Here is a 21,604-nt window from a genome sequence, read left to right as displayed (position 1 = left end):
TTCTATCAAACTCAGTCTTTTCTTCAGTCTTCTATTCAGCTTGTGGCTACAGTTGTGGCAATACTACAATTTCAGTTGCCACACATAAAAATCAGGGAAATTTGTTGTGAATAATTACAAAGAGTAGGAGCTATTCATTGACACTTTAGTAAGGGAAGCAAATATTTAATATTGAGAACAGTGAATTAAAATCACAGTTGTTCTGCTTTTCTGTTAGAGGCTTGTATCACAAGCCTTTTAAAAGTTTCACAATAAACTCTCATTTTTACAATGATAAAATGCCTTTTTGTAAATGTTTACGTTTTATTCACTAGGGACTACTAAAACTGCAGACTAGTAATCCCTTTGCAAAACAGACATGCAAAACTGCATGAAGGTGCAAATCACAACACAAGATATCTGCATCCATTTTCCCCACTGTGTTAAGGTGATAATTGGTTTTATAGCTGTGTGTGAGCTTTACATTGTTCACAAATTCATGCCCCTTCCTCCTTAAGGCCTCTACAGTTAAAAATGCCATTGGTGCTTTGATCTTTGATGTTAGATTTTATTTCATCCCTCTAACAAGATGCGATAAAATACAATAGATTATGTAAAGTTAAAAGCCACTATCTTTCTAAAATCATGATTCACACTCCATGAACACACTAAAGAAAACCTTCATTTCCTTTCACTCCTCAACTGAGAATAGCCTGTTCATTTTCCCTTCTAAATACCTTCAAATTTGTTAACTTAGTCAAGGGTAACTAACAGCCACCATTCATTAATGCATTTTCCACAATCCATGTCTAAATGCCTGTGGCAGGCCCTCTTCCCTTTGTAGCATAGTGTGAGAACCTACACATACGTACTTTCTTTTACAGGATACCTGCTCCCTATTTGCTGTAACCTCAATAAAGCCATCACTATGAGCTATGGTGAAAGGTGAATGAAGGGGGAGAGATTGGACCAACCTTGGTGTAAAAAAGTTCCACCCTGACTCGGTTTCTAACCTGCTTTTGCCTCACCAGATTTCCAGGTAAACTTAATTTTTAAATGTCACGAGAGCAGTGTTGTGCTGCTCCCCTCTAACTTTAACCTTCTGAGAAAGCAAACCCTTCTTTACCCTTTTTACCTACAAGAGAGCCAGCCTGCTCCTCCCTTTTAAAATAAGGGGAATATTATCCTTTTCGGCGGTCTAACTGTAATCCTTAAATAGTCTGTCTTACAACTTGTCGATTAGACATTAATGCCTGAGTGTGTTTGACCTTTATATAGAGAGAATGGTTGAACACAGCCACAGCAGGTCTTACTATTGCTGTCTCATGCAGATGCCTGTACCTTTTCCTCTCTCCTATTAGTATCTAAGTCACACACCCACTGTGCACACTGTCACAGATGACTGAGATAACGCTGCTCCGTGACAATGCTTTTGTTGCATTTCATTTTCAAATGAGAATGGTGCCACGTTATTTCTAATTAATAGGGTAATTCATGTTGCGGACTAAATACCAAGCTTTAAAGAATGATTTTGATTTCTGTAATTTTAACTTGTGTTGCAATATGTATCCACTTAAATTAAATGACCAACTTAAGTTATTGAGTAGATAATCAAGGCTTTATGTACACTGCTAAATAAAGAGCACTAAAATATTATAAAGTACATTAGAAATTATAAAGTACACTGCTAAATAAAGAGCATTAAAAATTAGAGGATGAATGGATATTCATCCTCTAATTTACTTATCCAGTACAGGGTCACAGGGAAAGCCACAGCCTAACCAAGAAAGCAACAGGTGCAAGGAGAGAGACACCCTGGAAGGGGCAGCCGTCCATCGCAAGGCACACACAGACACAAACACGCACACATTCTCATCATGACCAATTACACAAAAGCCAATTAACCTACCAGTATTTCTTTGGAATGTTAAAGGAAACTGGAATACCCGGGAACACAGAAAAAAACATACAAACTCCCACGTAGTACCCCAGTAATTAGACCTAGGACCCCAGAACTGCAAGGCAGTAAGTATAGCATACTAGTAAGGGCTCATTTAGGACTTATTGTAGACAATTTTGGTCGCTACATTAGAGAAAAGATATTGCTGGTCTGGAATCAGTCCAGGGAAGAACAACCAGCTACATTCAGGGGCTTAAGTGAATATCCTACAATGACAGACTGAAGGAACTGAATCTTTCATGTGCAGAACAGACAAAATTACAAAGGGACCTGTTAAAGTATTAAAAATACTCAAAGGCATTGACAAAGTCAATGCAGCAGACTTCATGAGAAAGAACAGTGAAACATGAACCAGAGGGCAAACAACAACAACAAGGAAGGCTAGCTAAAACAGAAAACAGGAAGATTTTCTTTACTCAAAAAAGGTGGGAGTGTGGAACAGGATACCCAGCCTTGTTGTTGAAGCCAATACCCTATATTCTTTTGAGAAACATTTGGATGGGATCCCTGGTAATACTTCTGTAAATGCATATTATTACTTGGTAGACACAATATTTAGTCTCGAACTATGATGCCACACAATTAAACACAATATTGTTAATGTGGTTTGTTTCAGTCACTGCTTAACAAACAATGATTATAAACACTGATATTATTTTTACAAGTTCCTTGGCAATTTCTGAATAACCTCCTTCTGTTGACCTTTCATGCTTAGTAACAACAATGCAAAAACTAGATTTTCACACCACTTATCAAGAAAACATGAACAAGGATAAAATACAGGCCCTAGGACTTTTATTTTTCCATTTGTCTGGCTTTTTATCAAGGTCAAACAAATAAACAAAGTCCCTGTTTTGTGCAAGTTGTTGCAAATGTTAAAAGATGCAACTTGATAAAGTGTGTCTGATAATTGCAGGTGTGCTAGGGAATAAACAGTTTTTTGAGTAACTCACGCTCTGTATTATTCAAAGAGAGATTCCCAATAAAACAGATTAAACTTCAGCGGAAAGGAGATTGTTGATGATGTGTTCAACATGCATTCTCTATGGTCCACTGCCTGTTTAGCTTGCAAAAGCAGAAGCATGATCCCGCGTACAGGAGAACTTTATTTTTTCGCTGCATCTCATTAGATGCAATTTGCACAATTCTCAGTCCTGTTGTTCTTGTTTAAATCATCATTTTCTGCTTCACTTAGTTCCTGGCAAGATCTGAATTGATATATAAAAGGGATAACATGTCAAGTAATTGTTAAAAAGAACAGCAAACTAAATCAAAACACATATTGTAAAAAATACAACAAGCTGTCCTCTGGGATACAGGACAGCATGAATAATATATAGTACTGTTTCAAGCCCCCTCTAGGGATAGGTACGATAATCAAGCAATAGGCTATTGGAAAAGGCATCTTTCAGTTGAAAAATTTTAGTTGAAAAAAAGTTAAATATTTCTGCAGTACTGTCAATCCAGAATATGCTGCAACACAAAACTATATAACGGTCTTTCACAGTCCAATAATAAATATCAAAACTGCTATATACAAAAATGTTTATAAAAAAGTAACAGAACTCTGCTACTCAAAAACTGTTGTGGATAGATTTGTGAAGGTCACTACATTACCCTTAGAGATGAAAAAAGTTCCTGGCATACTCAAACAGCTGAAGTTAGCATTTCACACTTAGCCTTATCAGCCTCTATAAACTCCACATATAGCACATCGGATAATGTGTTGATTTAACTGGTTCACTACAACATATTTGTAAATAATATTATAAATCTCAGAAAGATTATCATGAGTAATCAAAAACATTTTTCTCTAACAATTTCTCTTAGTGGCACACTGACACAATTAAACACAAGGCCCCTGGGAAACTTACTGTAATATTTGAAACCCTTTAATCTGTTCACTAAAAACACGGCTTGCTCTGCACAACATTGTCTGTATATTTTCTGTCAATTGAAAGGTCAGAGACCATCTTTATACATTTTATTTCAAGCTCAAGAGACCAACTATCCAATTGGCATGAAGGATGAAATTCATGAACTCTGTTTTAGATAAAATTGGGAATAAGACCATTTTCTTTCAAAACCAGCCAAAAGCCATTAAGGGAGAAACATGCTGCATCCAGTCCACTAATGAAATGCTGTTTGTTATGTTCCCTGAAATATCTACTTAACTACAGTACAGTTGGAGGTTTACGTACATTAAGGTCTTTCTGAGTAACTTCTTTTCAGTCACAGAACATTTTGAATCCCAAACACGCCAAGACCTGAATCTCTTCGGTCAATGATTTCTTTTTAAAGTCGATGGATCACTGCAGACCAATGGTACAGTATATGGATTTGGAGATGTGGCAACTGGTAAGAGTACCTCGCAGAGCAAATTCTCAGCTGGAAGAAATGTTTTGACAAACAACGGTGGCCGAAAAAAAACATTTGAGCGGTCCAAACAATTTTATTTTTGGATTGCACAAAAACAGTCAACCCACCCTACGTTGAGAGAGGAGATCAGGCGACTTATTCCATATTTAAAATTGCAACATAAAAGCAGCAAGTGGTATTGAGGCAATACATACTGGTCATTAAAAAAAGGAAAACACGTCATTACAAAAACAGACCTGGTTGGATGACTTAGGAAGGACACATGCCTAATAAGGTCGCATCCTGCAGAGAAATGATTATACAAACAGGGAGTTTGGCTGTAGCTCTCTTGTGTCTTTCACCCCACTTCCATTGCTGGCCAAGCAAACCAGTCTGTCTGTATGGCTAGCAGCTCACATGAACTGATCCTTGTCTGTGACTCACTGGCCTGGCCTAACAATTAGCTTAGCAGGGGTAGACTGTGCTAAGTAACCTGATAGAGAAACAGAGTTGGAACACATTTAATTCTGGACATTCTGGCTTTTGAGGACACAAACTAAAAGCTAAATAAATAAACACTGCAACCATGAATGAAATCACCATCATTTGTTTTCAAAGCAGAGATGATTCACTTTCAGTTTGGTTTGTTTTTGGTCTGGGACATTCGCTTTAGAAAATGACATTTCCAACCATGTTCAGCTGTTTTTAAATCTAAATTTTAATGGCCAATATATTTTAGAGATTTTGTTTCAACTTTATCATTAAAATGTAAATATAGATGCCTTCTTTGAAGAAATTCATTCAATTAATTTGTTATTTTGTACATTATTGTGTGTGAAATAGGACAATTATAAGAGGACACCGGTGGAATGTTAAGCGAAATAATATCGTACACAGACTTTTCTAAAATCTGTCCAACGTAGGATAGATTCGGTATGTGAATTATTATTAACAGTCAAGTTTAATTATTTTGATGTAAGTTATTTAGCTTGAATGAGATGATGATGCTCAGAAAAAGCATGTCTGATTCAGTTGCCAATGCACTGGATTGCATTACCCCTGCTCCCAAGGGCCTGCTGAGCCTAGCTAGTACTGATCTCTAAAACAACAAGTTGTTGCTGGTGGACTAGTTGGAGGCACTCTTCTCTCTGAATCACAAGATTTTTTTTTATTTGGACATAACGTATAACTGACATTCAAGGATGCACATCCTGGGCAGCACCTTGAAAACATGCATTATCTCAGTGTTGGCAATGAAGACAAAATGATGGCTTAATAGAAGTTCTCCATTCTGACACTAAGGATCACACAGCACAGGGGAAGAGACCGGGCTCACATTGTGAGACAGTTTGATCAGTTTCAGATTTTATGCATCTGCAGGTTTTTCACAAATTATATTCATGACACAGTAAAGATTTAATATTAGTTGAACCTCACACACTTGATCACAAAAAAGCACTGAAAGTAATTAAGGAAATTTAAAATACCCAAATGTTTGTGCTGTCTAATATACTTACAGTTCGGCGAGCCTGAAATGAATCAAACTGCTGCACACCACAAGTCTCATCTGATTCCCTGCAATAAGATCTCAATGCTAAGAATAAAGGGCACACATTGGAACCTCAGGAACTATCCTCTCCATCACAGGCAACAGCAAAGTGATGTAATCATGACACCCATTACTTGTACTGCAGCTAAGAAGGAGGCACAGGTTATTGTAAGTACCGGAGAAGTACAGCTGAAATGTTTCCTGATGACTCATATTCGGCTCAGTCGATCTCTTTCCAGTTCAGACACCTATGATCTCTCTCTCTCTTTGACTCAGTAGCGTGAAATGCCAGCGGTGAGCACTTCAATGCGAGTGAGCTGAGCGATCTGTGAACACTCAATACAGCACTGCCGTTCTGCAGCCAGACATCAGTCTCCACAGGGGTTGTGCAACGAACCACCTCCCCAGTTTGCTTGCTGGGTTTCAAAGACATCCTTCATCTTCAGCCCCCCCACCCCCCAAACATCAACCTCCCTAAGGCCTCTTCTCTTTTTAAAAAGAGAGCCTTCTATAATACTCAATCTTACAAAATGCTGTAAAATATCAGACATTCTCAAAATGGTTGATAAATAGCTTACCTGAATGTCTTGTTGTGCCATTTTAGCAAACCTACCATGGTTAAACATGACATTATTCTTAGTTTTTAACTCTTATCACTTTAGAACTGGGTATAACCACTGAAGAGCAAGAGAAGCCCTGATGCAATGTTAGCCACACCTCAATGTTTTGCTTGACCTTTCAGGATCCATGAACATTTCATTTGGTTTACAAAATGGACATTTATTCGCACACTGTTCAAAAGATGGATATTGAAAGCGGGGTTGCTGCTATGCTGAGAAGCAGTCAGCAGACAGTCGTGGAAGTGTGGGGGGAATAAAGAGACAGCAGTAATCCATCACGGTCAGGCTCTGTTATTTGTGTTTGTATAAAAAGGAGGGGAGGAAAGGAGCTTTAGCCCCTCTCAGCACATTCAGGAGAAGTGTATTACTGCACAAACTCATTACACGCTCATTAATCCAATTGACAATTAATTATTTAGTGCTGTCACAGGGAGAAGGCAGCAAAACAGATTGGCCTCTAAAACAAACAGCTTTGCTTCCCAACCAGCCATTTGCCTTATCAATAAAATTATTAAAGGGAAAGACAAATGGAAAGTCCAACTCAGGACAGTAACTGCATTCTGTACTTTGGAGTGACGTCAGTGACGCTTCTTTAATGACCTAGAAATTAGCTGTTTCTAGTTTTATCCTTGAAACACTCTAGCAAACAAGGGCAAAGGTCAGTGTTTACTAAAGGAGAAACAATTGGTTGATTGTTTTTCAAGTGTTGAGTTTGTTTTGCATCACACCACAATTCAACTAATTTTCCTGCATTACTGATTGTTCTATGCATGTTCAGAGTCGTTTGTTTTGTGTTGTTGTCTAATAAATAAATCCAGTACAAACAGCCTCTGTGCAGTCCTTTCAGAGATTACTAAAGTGGTCAATTAGACTTGCACGGTTTCTTTTGCCCATTCAGAAACAATTCTTGTACAATATGGATATACTATTAAAACACTATTTCATCTTTCAGTTTCCACAGATCTCTAAAAATTACATCTGCTGTCAGAGTGAACTAGCATAGCAGATAATCTATGTAGTAAATATAACACAATAATGTAAGTAGAAACTATAAGAAAAACAAATAGTAGGATACAGTGTAAGGTAAAAAAAATAAAAGGTGCAGATAACACAAAGCCCTCATCCACTAGGTTTTACTTCATTATGAGATAACAAGACTCTCTTCAATAAGTGCTCTTCCATTATGAATCCTAACAACATTGATTCTCTCCCTAAATTGAATGGGTTGTACTATAATGACTAGTACTTTCATCATAAATCTACTTCATAAGCAGATTTATATTGAGTCAATTCAAGTCCCTTTCTTTAAGGCTAGTCAGGAATCTGCAGGTTGATATAACTGCACCCTAGATAGAATACACATAGTTTGAATTTCCAGTGCCAATCATTGATTCTCAATCCCCAAACAAACAAGGGGCTACATTTTACTTAATTAAATGACCCACAACACCATCAATATGTATCTGAATGTGTAATTAATTGTTTAGCTATGCTGAAAAATTTATTTTACTACATTATGGCTTTAACTAAATGCTTAAACATAACAATTACTTTATTGTTGCTGGGTTATGCTAATATTAATTAATATTAATAACTAACATTCTACTTTGTGGACAAAAAATGTATGTCCCAGTATGGTGACATGTGGACAAACAATTTCCTGGCTATCTTTCACCCTGGAGCTGTTCTTGTGGTCTTACTGCTGTGTGCTGTGAGAAATGGCTGCTGCGATCCAGTCCAGAGCTTGGAGCAAGTATTAAATATGCAATATGTGCAATATGGGCATCATATTGATCCTTTTTTGAGGTCAAAGGCTCTGTACTGATAAACACTATCAGAAAACTCAAACCGCGTCAAAAACAGTCTTCAGAAAAAAGGGTGCTGATGAGCTTCCAGATTACAGTTCTTTTCCACTTTTTGTCCTGCATGTCTTAAGATGCTGCTTATCATAAAATCTCTGCCATGCTGACCACGTAAAGTCTTACACACTGATCTTACAGCTCTGTCTAGCTGCTGCAAGCCAAAACAAAGATTATCAATAAGATTACTGCCTCCGTTGTGAAATCAAGAGCAGTCTTCTGGAGACGCCCCACTGTTAAGGATAAAGGCTACCAGGCAAGACAGCTTTGTGATCTTTTATTTTTACACGCTGGCATGAAGAGGCAACTGCAACGCACAAATAACCTTTTTTGTCTAAGCTTTTTCCTCAGGCACCTGCACACTTCTCCTGTATGTCTAATTAAACCAAACAAAAAAAAAGGAGGAAGTCACACTCGAGCTTTAACAAAAGAAAATCAAAAGAAACTCTCCTCTTTAGTATTTGCCATCGTTTTCTGAGACATTTTTTCAGATAAGTTATTTTGCAAGTTTCTCAGACAGCTTGTCTCCCATCACAGAAGGTCTGGGTGATACTGTGGTATTATTCTGGTAAAGATCAGCTTGTGCCAGCATATGGCAAGGGAAATGAAGCCGAGACACTCAATTACAGCACCAGGCTGCATCACAGGAAGCCACAATAGCAGCACAACAACACAAGTGTCTAAACAGACACAAAGCGAAGCAGCCGACTTTATCCTGACAACACCCTTTTAAAAAACAGACCTAGACATTTTAGATAAAATCTCACTTAAAGTGAAAACATAATTGCTCATTCACACTTGTTTTCTTAAAATTCCCACTTTTCTACAGTCTAGCACTAAATTAATACTGCTTTGTTTTGTAACATACCCGCTGTAACTTAAGACAAGATCGTCACCCTACCTAGGGAGACAGATTAGATTCAAATTGATGTCAGGTAGGGAGTACTGTAAACACAGCCTTCATCAAAACCGACTCATGCAAAGATTCCAATACCAGTATCTCCTCCGACCTTAATTTCACATGCCCAGCGGCTTGGAAAAGCCAGTCCCTACGAAAGTGAACAACATGGTTTTCTTTTGTTAACACTCTTCTTGTGAAACTTCTGCAAAGCTCCAATTACAAGTATGTTTGAGTTTAAATATGAACACATTTTTATGTCGTGTGTTTTTGCTCTTTTTTTAGATACTCAAAAAGATACACAAATTGTAACTGTCTTACATGGTAGTTAAATCACATCTGAGGACAAAAGGGGATTTTATTATTTGAATTTTATTATACTGCACCAGGCTGACAGGATTCTCCATGACTAAGTTAAATATTCTTCTTTTATAAATTATACATTTGCCTTTAAAACTGCCATTTAACTTTCAGTGTAGTGTAATCAAATAACTTTTAACAGATGTTGACATCGGAGGAAATTTGGTCATTTTTGGACAGTTTCGACATTGGACATTTACCTTATTTATATATTACCCTTTTAAAAACTTTGCAAAAAACCCCTCCAATAAACACAATATTAACCCAATCAAACAAGATATAAAGCTCACATCTCAGACTGTTTAGTATAGTCCACATACTAATTATACCAAACACTGATTTTCAGATCAAGCCATTTATAACACAGTTTTCTACATGGTATGAAAAACAAAACCTTTGGCAAATAGATTTAAAGCTGTGGGTGCGTAAATACAAAACACTAACCCGAACTAACTTAAAACTTGAGAATAAAAATAACTGCTACCATAAATTAAGAAATGACATTTTTTGAAGGAAAAATAAATAAAAACACAAGCCAGCAATGGTAAATAACTAGCTGAAATTCCACTTACTTTGATCTTTTTTCCAATTTATTGTTTATTATTTAAGCTTGTACAAACTGCCATAACAAATCACTCACTTTAGAGAGTAAAGTACACGTATCGCCACTTTCAATTTTCCATTTTTTCTTGGCCAGCTGAAAGACGCCCTTAATTAGCTAAGAGGCCTGGAGACAAATCAATACATATTCTGCAAACATATAAGGAAATACTCAGTTTCCCTTAAACAATTTCTAAATGTATCAATTAAAAGTAAATATTTAGTTTCTATATTTATTAATGAAATTAGAAAAAAGTTACTCCAATCTTTTTACTTCAGTATTTCAATACAATCAGTATTATAATTATTGATTGCAATAAAGCCATCAAGAGGCTGTAACATGTAACAGTTCACCTACAAATTGATAGCATGAATTCGCAGCAAACTCCCGCTAATAGTCTAAAAGCTGGCATGAATGAATAGTGCAGTCTAATAGGCCACAGCAACAAGCAGTACATGCAATTATCACTTTTTATGATGCGCTGATGCAGAGTCAAATCATAGGAGAAAAATTTACTGTAACCTTAAACCCATAACTTAGAAATTTCATTAGTCGGGTGATAGAAAAAAAAGCCAAGTAGGCAAGCCTACCAGGGCTTGAAATGAAGTGAATTCTCACTTCAGGGCTAACATCACACCCACTCTCAGGGTGCCTCAGTGATTTGAGTTCAGCTCCACCAGCAGCCCATCCAGACAGCCAGTCCCCCCCATCACTCACACTGACACACAGGCACCGAATGGGGGAGGGGAACGGACTACTGCAGGAAGTGCAGAACGTGGCCATTTCAATTCCAACTGTGTGTCACAGATTACCATGCCTGTGTTCCACCCCAAATGCTTCCTGAAAAGACTATAAAATGTAGCTAAAATTCAAATACAATGTAATTGAAACACTGACACTGTGCAGGTTAACATCTCTCCCATCTTTCACGCATAATATTTATCCCAAGTACCATTAATCATGACAAACTAAAGGTATGATATAAAGACAAATACAAGAACATTGCTGCCTTTGCATTGTCCAGTGTTAATATGCTATGCTTTGTTCAGCTTTTAGGAAGAGAAATCTGTACAGTCGTAAAATGTACCTTTTCTTAGCCAAATGGAGAAGAGGCTATTTACACTGATAAGAATTTTTCAAATGTGAAAAGCCTTCTGTTATCCCTGCATTTTTTATGATAGCTTGCACAGCCCCGTGCTCTTGGAACAGAAACAAAGCAGCCGGTGAGGTTCCATCAGGAGTTGCGTCTTTACCTGGGTATAACAGCACCTAGTCTTCAGCATACTGCAGCTAACATAAGGAAGCTCAACAGGCAAGTACTGTTATTCTGATTTTGTTCGGTCTGATTCATTTGCTGTAATAAAGACAACAGATTGATCTCCCCTTTCCCCTTATATTTCTTTACATAATACAGTTCACGATTATTTACAAGTATGAGAACCATTTTCATAACAATAGCATTGGTATTGGTAGTAGGTTGGGCTAATAATGCCTTGTTGAATGGGAAGGTGCTAAATAAGCTCCCATCATTTCACCAATGCACAGACACTGAGCAGATGGGAGAAACGCTGAAGCCCAGCACCTTTCTTGAGTTGCAGCATCCCATGACAGATGGGCCTGAGATCCTGGGACAGTGCTAATCCGCATTTCTCTTTTACTTAAAGGGGCAGAGTCTTCCCGTCTACTTCCTTGTAAAATGCTACAATCTGAAGATCAGTTTAACACATAATCGGAATCACAAAGCTCTCTGCACTTTACAGTGAATTAAAGACTTTCGTAATTTATTTTTTTCAGCAAGCAGCAGGAAACATGGCTGCCAGGCTGCAGATGAGACCATTAAATATCAAGAAATACAGATAATATCTAAATGATCGAGAGCTGAACAGGTTTAAGCACTTAATCTTGACAAAGGAAAAAAAATAAATCTGGAGGGTTGCAGGGTAAATGCAGTGTAAAAAAAGGTTTTTAAAAACTCTGGGAGATTTTTAGAGCAGATACGCATTCATGGATAATTTAGTAGGGATATAAGAAAGAAAACAAACAGGCATGTAGTTGGAGGGAATATTGAGGAGACTCGTTTTGTTTTTCATTGCTGCATGAGTGGGAGGGACTGTCAAAACTGATGGCAATATGAAGGAGAAGTGTCAGAATGTCCTATTTGGTTATGCTGCCCAGCTGTCGATGTGTAATAGGGTCTGGCTTTTGAATTTCAACAGAAAAATGAATGAAAACATCAAACCATCATGAATACCAATTTTTTCCAAGAACGAGAAAAGAACTGGGCATGAGACGCTTCATTGCGCATTCCTTACAATAGCTGACAAATGCAGTGCATATTTTTGAAAAGAAAACCACACAAGCCACAGAAACCTACTCCTATATGACATTTTCACACTTTTCAATCCATTACCTTGAAATGGCCTTATTACTGTGCTTATAAATAAAGTTTGACTGATGAGTCTAAGGATTACTTACAATGAAGCTTAAAACCATGTTTAATAATCCCCGCATTTAGGGGTTCATGTTGAAATATGTTAAAAAGGGTCACTGATTATGGATCAGTGTTTCAGCATTTTCAAAGATGTTGAATATTTGATGTTCTTAATCTGTTTATGTCAAAATTATCAAGAAGCACTGAAAAGAAACCCATTGTTCAGTATTAAATTATGTTATCTTTGTAAATGTGGGTCTATACTAAGCACAATTTAATTGCATACTAATACAAGATACAATAAAACAGATACCAAATAAATTAACCTGCCCTCTGATGTACATTTTTTATATAAAAAAGGACGGAGTAAGGACAGAGATAAAAGTTTGGCAAAGTGTCTTAATATTCTATTCATTCAAAAGTCATTCCCTTTTGAACGTGATTTTTTTATGTTTAAGCCAGGTTTGAACTTTTTAATACCTCAAGATCATACAGTAAGAATGTTGGATGGGAAGCAGGGTATCAGCTTCAACAATAGCTTGTTCCATACTCCCACAACCCTTTGGAATTCAAAGTAATTCTTCTGGAAGAGATGAATGATATACCAAGCCTGGTCTACGCTACCACAAAAGAAAGAGGATCACAAAATGGGTTCAATAAAATATGATAAACTTTAAGACACACAGAAATATAAAACACTGAGAAAATTATCATGACTGGAATAATGACATAGTACACTTCAGGCTTAATGTAAAAAATGCTAACATGTAACTGGCAGACAATACAATTGTACTGGAAGATAATGCAATTGCTAAAAACCAAATAAAACCTTTTAATTCATTATGAATGTCCTACCTGCCAACAATACATTTAACTTGTCCTAAAACTGTAAGGGAAAAGGCAACAAACCCACTAACACATACAGTATACCCAAAGACAACTGTTTATCTTCTTCAAACTTTTAGTGACATTTCAGAAGCTTTGCGTTTGGGACATCACTCTAAAATGTGTGTCCTGCTTATTCTAATCCAAATCCAATTTTAAAAGAGGGCTGAGCAAATGTACCCTTAGCAACCACAGAAATTGTATTATCACCTTATCAGATTGATTTCCACCATGAAAAGCAATCATTGAAGAAAATGTATTAGGCAAAACTATGCTGGTGTGGTTAATTAAGCAAATTCAACTATGCCAGGAAGAGAAAAGGTGAATGTTCACAACAGACAATTGTGTACAGCAGTTCAGCTATAAATCTCTTCATGCTTGTTTGCTGTTCAAAGGAACGGATATGTGTAGATTCCACAAAAGCCCTTGAGATGCCAGATCCCATTTTCAAGGGCAAGGAGCACTCAACAATCAGGCACCAGCTTCTGATAAGGAACAGAGCCTGGCTTCTCTTACACTTCTTCAGTATGCAACACACTCAACCACTGGAATTCTGTAACACAAGCGCAAAGAATTCCCGCTTTTGTCAACTACCTAGAAATACCTCCTATCAATAGGATGACAAGGAACACTTTGAGGACTGCTTGCCAAAATGCATATAAATCCCACTGCAGGGGGAAATCTTAGGAAATACAATAATGTTGACAAAATAAAACCTCATGGATAGTTAAAAAACTGTTATATATATTCATTTTTAATGACTATAGCAGTATTATCAGTTTTTTGCTTGTAAACTACCTGCAACACACACACACAACCATTTTACATATATAATCCTTCAGAATGAATTTCAGTGTATCTTTTAAATACCAATGTTAATAATTCAGTTAGACAGGTTTAGAAAAAAACAAGATAAATCATCCCAGCAAAAACATTTGCATTGGGATCTAGCTAATCAGGCAATTTCATAAAGATGTATCAAGACAGGGAGAAATCCCATGAGGCATTTTTCTGGAACAGAACAATACTGGGAAAACCAGACTACCTATCCCTTTCCATAGCCTTCATTTCCTTGAAATAATCCTTAGTAATTTGGGAAATATACTTAAATAGAATATGTTTTCCAAGATGGTCTGTAACTGCATGCATAACCTAGATTGTGAGAGTTCAGCACCCAAATTGGTATTGAACACCAATATGTGATTGAGTCAACATACTGATAATAAGAATGCAAGCAGTGCACAAGCCTGAAAATAACACAAATTAAATACCCATGCTGCAGCTTATAAAGTCAAGACAGGAAATAAATGATGCATGAATTGGTGTGGAGCAAGAAGCCCCAGTCAGTTTAAATTACAAACATTTGTTAGCGCAGGAAGCTGGGTCACTCAGACAAAGGAGAAGCAGCCCGTCTGTGGGAGTCCACAACAAAGGGTGTAATTTTCACATAAGGAGAGATATCCTTAAAACTGCTTCACTAACTCAAGGAAAGCCCTAGCTGCAGGAACTATGAACTACAAATAAACATGTAGGTAATAAAGATATATATTCCATGGAGACAGCTGAATTTGTAGTACAAATAACTACTGTAAATGTCTCTTTTTTTCCAACCCATTAAACACATTTGCATATATGTGAGGTACAAACCCCTCATTCATGCAGGCACAGCGTGAACACCAAAAGCTAGTGGCCCCTGTAACATGAACAGGCAGGTAGATGTACTGGTACAGAAGCAGACAGACACAGAAAGAAGTGGCAGACCCATCAAAATCCAACCAACTCTACCTGAACATGAATCTTGCCATTTTGTGATGGCAGAAGGTGAAAGACCAGTAGTGGCAGCCTAGGTCCCAGGCACAAAAACCACTGACAAAACCAATGTGTTTCATTGGGAGAGGTAGCAGAGAACCCAGGGCCAGCATATTGACACACAGATTCAACCAGCAAGCCTGGTACAGGGACGAAAGGATCTATGGTGCCTGTGGTAGACTGCTAACTAACACTGTGGCCTCAGAACCCAGAGTTCCAGAGCCAGAAGAAATGTAATTCAATCTATGTAAGAATCTGTCTATAGATAGATGTATGGTTGTACCTATGTAAGATACAATTTATCCTCTGCCCACCCAAGACAGATGAAGACTCTAAAGCACCTCTCACCACAGTTGCATCCAACACCTCATTTCCTGGATATGGATTTCTTTTTGACAGCAGGGTCCTCCTAAAGCAGACACAGTCAATGTGAAAAGCAGTGGCCCTAATTCAAGATGTGCTGACTTTTAGTCACGCTCAATGTTCTCATTGAGCCAGTTGCTTGCATATACAATAAAAAAGATCACTTTTAAAACTGTATTATACTCTGGTGTGATCTCATCTGTGTGAGTCTCATAGTGATCACTGATAATGAGTAGAAGTGCTGCTGCCCTGCCAAGTCTTGAGAAAATAAATCACACAACCAAGAGACATGACCTACACTGACAGGTTAAAAGAACTATACCTTTCTTCGGGGAGTCTTCAGGGAGACAGGAGCTTGCGAAATCCAGAGGACTGACAGTCAACACAAATTATTACTGAAAACCCTTAACAGAGAGCAGGACCAGAGGATATAAATTATTAGGTTCAAGCAGAATTTAGGACTGGAAATAGGTGGCATTCAGGAGAAGGGAAGTGTAGCAAGGAAAATCTGAAAAACCACACTGTTGATGATGATTCACTATGCTCATAAAAGCAGCATGGTGAGGATAATACGTTTATACAGTTATACTTAACAGTACAATCACAGTATACCCAGTGGCTTCTCTCTCGTTATAAGTTGTGATGCTCTAAAACACGTATATAATACTTCACACAATTAAGTGCATGCCCTGTACATACTGTATACGAAATACCAATCCTAACTGACAACCATTAAGAAAAGGAATGGCTACAGATAAGATAATACCACTTTCCTTGCAATGCATAATCAAATTCAAATGTCATCTTCACCATTTTTGTATACAGCTATATCTCAAAAGGCATACAGAGTGAGGTTCTTCTAGTTATTAAGTCATTTGAGACCGATTAGTGTAGGCGTGCCTGACGACTGTTGCGTGCTGAAGGTTATTTCTCAGTTGGGTGATGTTTTCAAAAGGTCACCAGCATGGCTCCAATAAAAAATGGGAATTTTCCAGTTGGGATATGACACTGCAGTGTCCCCGCTATGGGTATTCCTGATATGGTCAATGCTCTGAAATCATCTCCACAGGTGGTAAACAGTTCAAGAAGAATTTTGTAAACAGAAGACAGTATCGAGTCACAATATTTGTAAGTATCCTGATGCCTATTCGTGACCATCATACTTCTTCACTCCAAAACAGTGTACTTTAAGACAATTAACCTAATTTCCCTTCAGAATATGCAAAATGCAGGACAGGCTATACCACAAAATAAGTAAATGAGGTGTGCTGATAACTGAAAGGCTTACCTCCGCACCAGTATAATTCAGGCAAGGCTTAAAATGCTCAAATGCCAATTTTACATTATCTTAAAAAGATTAATCCTTTGCTTTAGAGGAGAACAAAGCCTCTTTTTACCCTGTCCAGTCATAGCTGTTATGCTTGAAATTTGTCCTGTCTTTCTTTGCTGTGCAACTAGTACTGCTTTAACACCACTAAACCTTACCCTCCCACAGAACCCACACAGACAGGACGTGATTTAACATAATAATAAAATAACTGGGCTGGTACAAGCAAGTCATCACTTGGATAAATTATATAAATTATGGACCTAATAACTGAAATCTAAGTTGCAGTAGTTAAAGGTTAAAGAACAGCTTAATGTTATCAAGAGCCACACAGTGGTACCTCTCTGTGGTCATGTACTGATTGCTTATAGTACCGATTACCTATATTGCTTATAATACTGTATTATAGAAAAATGGAATCAGATATGGAAGGGGGGCTGAATGACTTCATCCTCACGTTCTAACTCAATGATTCCAAACCCTGGACTTGGAGGAATAGTGTGACTGCTAGTTTTCATTCTAACTGATCTCTCCATTGATGACTTGCTATTTTATTTAACTTGATTCTGTGGTCTGTCCTGAGTATCAAAAATACCCTGCTTCAGTGGTACAGTTTCCAGTAATTCCAGCACACTGAACCATATCCAGCCTCTCCTCATCTTGTGTGTTGTTATTTCTGACTTCATGGCTCTTACTAGTTGAGCAATTGTGATAAACAGACACAGGTATGAGTGACACTACACAAGGCATGTTCACAATGAGCATTGTTTTCCCTTCTGCAGAGATCCAATTGGTTACATATCTGACATCATGCCTGAGCAAGGGGACTTTCTGAAACTCATAAACTGGTTTTAGAACCTGAAGGCACATTTACAAATATGCCATAAAGTTAAAAATATTTCACTGAACACATGAATAAGATTCTTGGCTGGAGCAAAAACTAGAAGACATTGTGTTCCTCCAGGACCAGACTCGGGAATCACTACTATTCACCACTAATGCACAAATACACTCATTGAGCTTCAAAATAACAAATAATTTTGTACAGCTAGTTCTAGGGGACATGTTTTATTTTGAGTGTAGAGCACCCAACCCTTTGTGTGAAAATAATAATAGGTATGTGCTATGATGTGAATGCTGCAGTCATAGCCTAACTTTCATTTATTTTTTTTGTCACTGCTAAAGTCACAAAACAAAGCTCAGATTTCAGTGGATGGCATTTTGCTGACATCTTCCAGAATAGTGCTTCTGACTCTTGGCCTTATGTCTAGTCCATAATTACTGATTACTTCTCTACCTTATTTAAAAAGACTGCTTGCCTTTATCCCTCGTTTACACACTTAAATGTCAAATTGTGTATGTGCACTTTTGAGCTAATCTTATTTTTTTCAAATATCACAAGGAAAACCTGGTAAATGAATGTTTTGGGGATTCATGTATATGAAAAGAATGAAAATAAAACAAAAGGGCTAAAGCATAGACAGTTCACTGTTGGGGCACACCAGGTTACAGAGCCTTAAGAGCAGCCCAATTCATTATTTTCTTGAAACATTGCCTTAAAAACAGTACTGCCAGAGGAGACTTTAAACAATGCAAAGAAATGAAATGATAAACTTCAACCCTTTTAATAGATTTTTCAAAAAAGCAGTTGCCACCCTTAGTTATTAAACCTCATTCAAACTTACTCAGTTTTCTCCTTACAGCTAAAAAAATCATTAACTTACTAAAAGGATACTTAACCCCCTACTCAAGCACTCAAGCACTAGAAGGAAGACATTACTGATTTGAAAATAGTGGCATTTATAAATGAAATGAATTAGCAGAAAGAAGAAACAAACTATTTTTACGTTACACACTTTGGATTACATTGGACTAAACTTTCCAGAAGAATTCAAACACTTTTCCTTATTATTCTAAGTTATAGTCATAGGTGGAAACGCTAAATTCAATGCCATCTCCTGATACAATACACTATTGTATATATATGGAGGAAATGATTTCCAAGGAAGAATGACCAGTTATATTACGGAGCTCATAGGAATGTCCTACCCTGACAGGCTGACAGAAAATAATATTTCTTGACAAAAAAAACTACAAGGGAACCTGATTCAAGTATAGTATTTAAAAGTCAACCCAACGGACTCCTCCAGAATCAATACTAAACAAGACAACACAAGTAGAAACCGTGGGGAAGTAAATTTAAAACTGAAATCAGGCTGCACTTTATTACAATAAAGGGCTGTGGGAATATGGAATAAACTACCCAGCCATGTTGTTGAAGTCGATACCCTGGCTTCTTTCAAGAAATTGTCGGATAAAATCCTTGGATCAATCAGCTAAAAACCAAACAAGATGGGCTGAATGACCTCCTGTCTTTTTATAACAACCATATTCCTTCCTGTATTGAACATGGGGTTGCCTTCTGTCTGGGTTCTATCTAGCTAGTGTGGTTTAGGCATTTCCACCTAAGAAAGTCAACCAAACAAGCTCTCGTGTCCATTTTTCTTAAATTGTTGATTATTGATTTGGGTCTAGATGTGGGCATAATCCCAGCATGTAAATGACAACATTACAAACAAATGTGCATCATCACCTTTATGTAAATATCATTTTTCAGGCCCCAGTAAATTATTATGTTAGCACATTCACAAAGTTAGAAAAAACTAAGTATAATAATGTTTTTTCTCGTTTCCTACTTACCTCCACACTCTAACTGGAAATTTAACAGATACATGCATGTTACAATACGCTGAAGTCTGCTTACTTTCATCCTAACTTAAAATGTCACACCTGGATATTAAGCAACTGATACTTATATCTTATATTTTTTTTACCATTTGAATTACACTTTAACAAGTGAATGAGGAAATCTTGCATTTAAACTCACAGAAAACGAACCTTTACAATTAAAAGAAAACAGTAAACAGTCGGAAGCTTGAACTATGTAACGAACATTTTGTTTTCCGATTGACAATATTTGTAGTTTTGCATTTTAAATGTAAAAATCTTTTTTAGTAGAAGCCATTCGCATTCGAAAAACATTGAACCACCACTAGTCACGACTCAAGACGGTATCTTGCTACAAGTCTCTGAGTTTAGTAAAACTTTCTGAAAATCATTCTTTAATTTATATGTTCCGCAAAAGGGGTAATACTAATAGCAGGGTAACAGCATCTACAAAGTCGTGTCTGGGACAAAGGGTAGCATTTAATTCTTAGGTAATCCCGTTTACCCTTGAAACTAACAATCTGCTCATTTGCTTGATGTCATCTTCATACAGTAAATGCCAACAGTCGATTCAGCAATCTAATCTTTCAACTATCCTCCACCCCCAACAATAACAGCAGTTCACACCTCCAGAGAAAGCGACCTCCTGTTTTCCTGCTCTGTGGGGAATAGATACGAGCAACGCACGCACGGACCAAAAGATAAATTTTAAACCCGAATCTCGTTGTAATGCTATGGTCATACCGAATGGCTTAAGCTTTTCCTGTGACAGAAAAACATTTACTGCTTTGATGTTTAGAATCCGTGAACCATCGTGAAATAATTACGGTAAAATCTGTGAGTTTGCAAGAAACCGGATTATCAAACGGCGTTTAAAAGGAAAGTCTATTGCATAGAGCGTATCAGACTGTTCAGTGAAAACCTAGTTAACAAACTTTTTAAAAAGTACAATCATGCAGCAAAGGACCTGCGGAAATAATCAGCGGTTCTGCACAAAGGTTATATATATTTTAAAAAGAGTTCTGATGAATCAATATGCTTAATCCTGCAAAAAGACTTTCCTACATAATACAATTTTCGCACGGAAAACAGCTGTCGCGCATTGCAAGTACAACGAAGAGTGAAAATATTAACTTTTTTATTTTTTGTGTGTACAGTCTTATAAAAACGAAATCGCGATACGTTTGTATAAATGTCTTATTTCGGCATTTTTTAGAATTCGTTCAACGGCTTTGCAACACGTTCTGCCTAACCCAGCGTGATCATGCTGCACTCTACGTATCGCACCAAAAATAATAAAAAAACTATTTAAATTATTATTTGTCAAGATGTATAGGGAAAATAACACAAGACAAAACGTACGCGTGCCCTAACAACTGCATTCTGTTGTGAGTTTCTATTTGTGTTTCCTTTCTTTGCACGGTGCTCAAAAACAGAAACAGAAAAGTTCGCAAATTATAACTGTATTAAATTTTGAGAATTACTTACGCTTTGAGTGGATTCTGAATGACAGTCGCCATTTTGCTACACTGTAACCCAATATTCTGTGTCTCAGAGTTCTGAGGGAACCCTACGAAAAAAACGTCCAATCAGCGCCAACGTGTCCGGCTCACTGGCCAATCCGAAATGAGCAATTCCAGATAAGGCGTGGCCTACGAGAATAACTGTCAAGTCCATTCGAAGGGGCTGCGCTCTTTTGTACATTAGACCAACTGGATACCTACAGCTCTTAAAGAGACAAAGCAAAAACTATCTTCGTATTGTTAACTTGAGTCCCTACTAACTCAGATAAAAGTACTAATTATCTTATCACCCATACTCAGTTTGAGGGGACGAGGGGTTGTTGCTTTGTTTCGTACCCGTAATTCCTTTTATCTT

General features: G+C 37.3%; 1 protein-coding gene across 2 annotated transcripts in view; it reads right to left on the bottom strand.

Moving 5' to 3' along the window:
• Window positions 1-21,266, bottom strand: part of dpf3 (double PHD fingers 3) — a 70,467-nt gene extending 49,201 nt beyond the window's left edge. For both annotated transcript variants that reach the window (XM_088925868.1, XM_088925869.1), the window contains exon 1: window positions 21,215-21,266. In XM_088925868.1, coding sequence (XP_088781994.1) covers window positions 21,215-21,246 — 32 coding nt within the window. In that variant the 5' untranslated portion in view covers window positions 21,247-21,266. The remainder of the gene's footprint in view (window positions 1-21,214) is intronic.
• Between the last annotated feature and the right edge of the window lie 338 nt (window positions 21,267-21,604).

The sequence above is a fragment of the Atractosteus spatula genome, chromosome 9 (assembly GCF_055471065.1).
Source record: "Atractosteus spatula isolate fAtrSpa1 chromosome 9, fAtrSpa1.hap1, whole genome shotgun sequence".
Classification (NCBI taxonomy): domain Eukaryota; kingdom Metazoa; phylum Chordata; class Actinopteri; order Semionotiformes; family Lepisosteidae; genus Atractosteus; species Atractosteus spatula.
The sequence above is the reverse complement of the archived record's forward strand: the minus strand, read 5'-3'. Positions and strand labels throughout refer to the sequence as shown.